The sequence below is a fragment of the Sander lucioperca genome, chromosome 3 (genome assembly GCF_008315115.2).
Source record: "Sander lucioperca isolate FBNREF2018 chromosome 3, SLUC_FBN_1.2, whole genome shotgun sequence".
Classification (NCBI taxonomy): domain Eukaryota; kingdom Metazoa; phylum Chordata; class Actinopteri; order Perciformes; family Percidae; genus Sander; species Sander lucioperca.
Genome location: NC_050175.1, coordinates 38,060,003 through 38,066,312, shown reverse-complemented (window position 1 = coordinate 38,066,312; position 6,310 = coordinate 38,060,003). Strand labels below are relative to the sequence as shown.

At 41.7% G+C, this 6,310-nt stretch overlaps 1 protein-coding gene across 22 annotated transcripts in view; it reads right to left on the bottom strand.

The window, feature by feature from the left end:
• Positions 1-3,702: 3,702 nt before the first annotated feature.
• Positions 3,703-6,310, bottom strand: part of ppfia1 (PTPRF interacting protein alpha 1) — a 54,948-nt gene continuing 52,340 nt past the window's right edge. For 15 of the 22 annotated variants that reach the window (XM_035999702.1, XM_035999700.1, XM_035999708.1 and 12 more), the window contains one exon: positions 3,703-4,544. Coding sequence is in view for 14 of the 22 variants with exons in the window: in XM_035999700.1 (XP_035855593.1) it covers positions 4,483-4,544 (62 nt within the window). In the remaining 8 variants the exon portion in view is untranslated. The other 7 variants (XM_035999701.1, XM_035999706.1, XM_035999707.1 and 4 more) reach the window with 2 other exon arrangements.

Here is a 6,310-nt window from a genome sequence, read left to right as displayed (position 1 = left end):
CATTTTAGGCCTTCATTTGTATAGGATAGCTTAGACTTGAAAGGGGAGAGAGAGGGGGAATGACAAAGGCAAAGGGCCGCAGACCGGAGTTGAACCCGCGGCCGCAACCTCTATATATGGGCGCCTGCTCTACCGGGTGAGCTCACCAGGCGCCCCATTTTTGGATTTTGATGTCAAAAAATTAATTTGATTTCTCCTTTAATCAATGTAATTTCTGCTAAATTGATTACAATTACAACACAACAAAAATGTTGCTGCCTATTTAGTTTAGTTTTCAATATTTACTTGATCTGATTTGGAAAGCCAGTCTCCGTCGTGTTATTTGAATGTAAAAACACCAGGGACAGAGATGTAAATAAGTAGCCTTCAGGAGTTTATCATTTCAGCGTAGCTGATAAAGTATGATATTCTGTGTTGCATGTTTTCATTGTATACATTTTGTCTATTTGTTTATTGACCTGTAACAGAGCAAAATTAAATCTGCTTAATACAGTATATGTAATTCCCAGTTTCACAACTTTTATTTAAAGTGTTCATATTATGCTCATTTTCAGGTTCATAATTGTATTTAGAGGTTGTACCAGAATAGGTTTACATGGTTTAATTTTCAAAAAGCACCATATATTTGTTGTACTGCACATTGCTGCAGCTCCTCTTTTCACCCTGTGTGTTGAGCTCTCTGTTTTAGCTACAGAGTGAGACCTCTCACTTCTGTAACATCTTTGTTGGGAGTCGCACATGCTCAGTACCTAGGTAAGGACTACTAGCCAGTCAGAAGCAGAGTATGAGGGCGTGCCCTGACGGTACCTAGGTAAGGACTACTAGCCAGTCAGAAGCAGAGTATGAGGGCGTGCCCTGACAGTAGCTAGGTAAGGACTACTAGCCAGTCAGAAGCAGAGTATGAGGGCGTGCCCTGACAGTAGCTAGGTAAGGACTACTAGCCAGTCAGAAGCAGAGTATGAGGGCGTGCCCTGACAGTACCTAGGTAAGGACTACTAGCCAGTCAGAAGCAGAGTATGAGGGCGTGCCCTGACAGTACCTAGGTAAGGACTACTAGCCAGTCAGAAGCAGAGTATGAGGGCGTGCCATGCTAGCAGCTAGGCGAGCATTATAACGTGTGTTACAAAGTGACCACGTTTGTCTCTGAAGTAAAGGCTGGACTACAGTAGAGCTGTTTGGAGCAGTTTGTGAACAGTGTTTTCTGTTGGAGATGGTAAGTCCCTTTGGGGTGGACTTTGGGCTTTTTCACTTTGTAAACCTATAACGTGCACAAAAAAGATATATAACACAATGAAGGAAAAAGGTAAAAGCCAAAAAGCATAATATGAGCACTTTAAAAGAAAATCTGAGCCAAAGTTTATACAACTGCACATTTTTTGTCAGACAGGCAGCAGTGCATGCTCACTTTTATTTGTAATTAAATCACTTTGTAGAGATACTGTTTTCATACTTTGACATGAAGTGGGTCTTTTTCAGTAGATTGGTGTCAAAAACATTAAATCCCCCTTGATACAAATGTACGTATATAACTGGAATTACCGCCTGGGGGTTATATGCCTCCCCCAACCAGTTAAGTTGTAGTATATGTAGTGAAGACTTTAAAGGAATTTAATAAAAGGTATGAAGTGTATTTTTGGCTGGACAAGGATGCTTCACACAGATATAAACAATCAAGTTTCAAGATTGGTATCCACCCAAACTTCTCTCCTTCTGTTCCTGCGTTATGGCGTTGAATAAGGGCCAGAAAAGTGTTTTTTGCAGAATGTTATGTCACCTTTTGTATATGTCATCAATTCATAATTTAATCTTATTAGACATTGGTATGAAATGTTATCATAATTAGCAGATATATTCTTGAGTTATGACCCAAAACGTGTTTTTTGTGAGGTGACCTTTTACCACCACCACCAATCTAATCAATTCATCCTGGAGTCCAAGTGGACATTTTTGCCAAATTTCAAGAAATGCCCTCCAGGCGTTCCTGAGATATCACGTTCACAAGAACATTAGAACGTTTTATCCTGTCAGTCTGGGGATTGAACCGGTGACCTCCCAGTCACAAGCTCTCTTCTTTAAGCTTTAGGCCACCACTGCCATTTAGCAGTGCAATGACTAAAACTCTAGTTCTACTAGCAATTAACTGGACACTTTATTTGAACTGAATTGACTGAACAATGTCTCCATTTTCCATATAATTAACACCAAATTATTTCCAGGAACCTTTTGGGAAATTATTCAAAAAATACAGACCCATAATATAAAGCATTCCTGACTGTTCTAACAAACAGTATCCATCATGGCAACGGACAATAAGGTTAGATGCTGCCTAATGCCACATTTCTCAAGCCTACGACGGTCATGACAACATGGGATTCAGTCCCACTCAACAAATTAAAGTGGGCTGTCCGAGAAAGCCAACAGGAAACCAAAAGTAGGACAGGAAAGAGGCAAGATATTCTCAGAAGACGAGCTTTAGTCTTTTTCTCTGCAGTGGAAAATGAGTTTCAGTATTTTATTGAAAGTAAGCAATAAATAATATTGTGATAAAAATAGTTTATAAGTACTCAGACTGTACATCATTGTTACAAGATCAAAAGATTCAATGGAAAGAGCAGGAATAAAACAGCAACATGATTTGCATTGTGCATAAAATGACTAAATCACAAACAGAAACAAATGCATTTCTACTTTAAGCCTTAACTACATGTAGGGTGAACTAAAACTCTTCGGTTCCTTCTCATTTGCCATGAAAACTAATGGTGGAACCCGTGTTGGGAGCGTAGACGAGACACAATTGGACATGAGGAGCGTTGCTACATTCACAGGAGCAAACTGGGGCTTCAGCTCTGAACGTAAAACTGACGAAACACAACATGGGGGGGGGGGGGGGCGCGAGTAATAATAAATAAGAACAGACGACAGAGAGGAGTTAAGAAAACAATAAGGCTTGATATGAAATCTTCGTACAAAGTGTTTTTAAAAAAAGGTTTGTGGGGTGGATCGCACCGCCTTGAGGGTTGTCTAGTCACAGCGGGGATCGACTGAGGCCTCAGTGAAGTTGGTCCATCGAAGGAGTTTCCACACGTCGGACTCAGCCGTACGTTTCAAGTCCTCCTGTACGCGTGAGCCTGTGTGTTTCTCCAGAGGTGAGGGAGGGGGGAGGGGCATGGGGGGGGTTGGTTAACCCTCCTGTTGTCCTCGGGTCAAATTTGACCCATTTTCAAAAAGTTTCTCTATCAGAAATTTGGGTTTCTTTCAACCAACATTTTCAAAAGAAATAACGTGGATGGCTCCCTACAACGCTCTTCACAAGTTTTATTCTATTTCATAGCATTTGAATTTTTTATTTATTTTTTTATTATAAAAGAACGTTGAAAAAAGTGACAAAAATGTCGGGAAAATCTTCAAAAACGTGGAGGAAAAAAACGCACAAAAATGTCAAAAGGTGCAGTGACAAAAACGTTGAAAAAAGGTGACAGAAACATCGGTGGAAAAGCAACAAAAGTGTCTAAAAAGACGTCCGAAACGTTGACAAAAAGTTTACATTTTGACCCAGAAAAACAACGGGGAAGACAACACAAGGGTTAAAGGGGGCGAGCTGGGTGTGGATGAGTGGAGAAGTTTCCGCATGCAAGGTGAACTAGAGAGAACCTGGAATTCTGTTTTCACTTGCATCCGAAATAAGCCCTCTTGTTTTGTTTTTCCGTTACGGTTATATGGCTTTAATTCTTAAATTCAAGAGTTTTTATTTTGGTTTTGCAGATATGGAAAATTAAAAGAAGAGAAAAAGGAAAATATAATGTGTGTTTCACATGATATCTGTTGTCAACATCACCTGGCTTGCCAGCAGTTATTTTAACGGTGATGGATGACTCACAGTGTTGAGCAGTTTGTGAAACAGTCTGACAACTCCAGCAATTTGTCTGATATTCACACATCCATTGACCTAAGAGCTGCATTTACACAAAATCACAGGCAAGAAGCTACAAAAATTACAACAGTTAAAAAGGGCAAAGGATATGAATTAAGTTATATCACATGTCAAAGTCACTTAAGCACAAATTCAATGATTAGAATTTAAATCAAAGAGAAGAAAAAAGAAAAAAACAAACATACATCTGGTCAATAGAATCAGGATTATAAAAAAGATTAGATAAAATGTCTGTTGGTAGAAATATACAAACTCCAGACAATTGAAACCTTCAGTTACATACATCTGAGAGCTGAGCTTAATACGGGCACAGTGGAGAAACATTTCTTTTAAAAAGTGGGTTGATTAAGGGGATAGAGGCAAAAAAAAGGATTACATAGTAATTCTAAAATCAATTATATGTCCCATGGGTTTACATAAATACAATAACAACTGTAGATAAATCTAAAAGGTTTCCACTAGGGATACTGAGACTGGTGAGTAAGGTCTTTCTCTGTGATGACGACACACAACAACAACAAAAAATCTTTTTAGTGTCCTTGCAAGTCATTTCAGTTCATCATCCTGGTCTTGAACGCAGGGAACTCCCCTTCATCTTCTGACCAGCGGTTACCTATAGAAATAATGAGGATAAACTGAGAAGGGGAAGAGAGAGATGAACGGACCCGAGAGGAGAAGCAGGACAGAAGCCAGGGATGGATGGATGGATGGATGGATGGGGGGGGGGAGAAACAAAGGGAAAGAGAGGAGAGGCGTACGACATGCGTTATTAGAGCAGAGAACTCCAGTATGAGAAAGCTGCTTTCTGCCTGGAAAAGAGAGAGGAGCAGTTCTGGAGTGAGGTAATAGCCATACTGTATGCTTTGAGTGTACACGTTCTTCTATTAGGGCTGGACGTGAAAACCAAAATTCAAAACCTCTAACCCACGTAAGTTTCCCATATCGGTTTATTTTTTAATTTTAATTTTTAGATAATTTTTTAAGGCTTTTTCCACCTTTAATTTCTGACAGGACAGCTAGGTGAGAAAGGGGATTAAAGAGGAGGAAGACATGCAGGAAACCGTCACAGGGCGGACCCGAACCCTGGACCTCCGCGTCGAGCCACAAACCCCAAAGTACACGTGCGCCCGCTCCACCACTGAGCCTACCTGGCCACCCCATGTCGGTTATTTTTATTTTATTTTTTAAATCCTGTAAATACTTTCCCCACTGTGTGTGTGTTTAAAAACATAATACCACGTGTGTGGTCACGTGACTCCGCCCCGTCCAGTCTGCGGCATAGAAGCAGTATGGAGGACAACTCAAACACAGAGGGCCCTGTTTTAATGATCTAAGCGTACGGCCTGAAGCGTATGGCGCAGGTGCGTTTAGGGCGTGTACGAATCCCCCTTTGCTAGTTTGACGGCGGAAAATAGGGTCGGTGCGCCGGGCGCATGGTTCTAAAGGGTTGTACTTAGTGTCTTCATTAATCAGAGGTGTGTTTTGGGCGTAACATGCAATAAACCAATCAGAGATCATCTCCCATTCCCTTTAAAAGACAGGCGCGTTTGGACCTTGGAGCATTGCTATTATGATGGAGGATTTGCACCGTAATATTTTTATTTGTAATCTTTTGCATGTGTGTGTGCTGCTGTGTGTCCCTGTGTGTGTAACAAGAATAGTGTGCGCGTGCTGTGCATAAGCCTAGGCACATTTTACTAATTTGCTGTTAAAATAATGAAATGCTGCGTTATTGACTTTAGACCAGGTTTTTGTTGGTCAATGGTGCGATCACTTCCCGCTGCCTCAAGATAGCAATACGCCCAGAATGCACCTGAACACACCTCCCTGTAAGAACAGCACGCCCAGAATGCACCTGAACACACCTCCCTGTAAGAACAGCACGCCCAGAATGCACCTGAACACACCTCCCTGTAAGAACAGCACGCCCAGAATGCACCTGAACACACCTCCCTGTAAGAACAGCACGCCCAGAATGCACCTGAACACACCTCCCTGTAAGACCAGCACGCCCATGGGCCACAGATGGGTGCAGGTGCATTTGCTATTTAAACAACGTGGGCACTGGACGTGAAATTGACAACTGTGTCGGTCTTAAACTAGCAAAGACACTTGCGTTGAGCCTTGGCTTTGTGCTGCGCCGGGTGAAAAATAGGACCCTGAGTCACCTGAGCAACAGGAACAACTTGTACCAAAGAGAAATGCAGTGTTAGTCGTTTGACCACATTTTGGCTTTGCCACTGAAGTAAGTACAGCCGACAAAAGGTGACTGTGAGCCGGTTACTGACCACCGTGAGGTCCCGGTCGTTTCAGTGGCCGTACATTTAAGTTTAGCTGACAAAACATGACAGCCCTGCCAATGTTGAGGAGGATTACGAG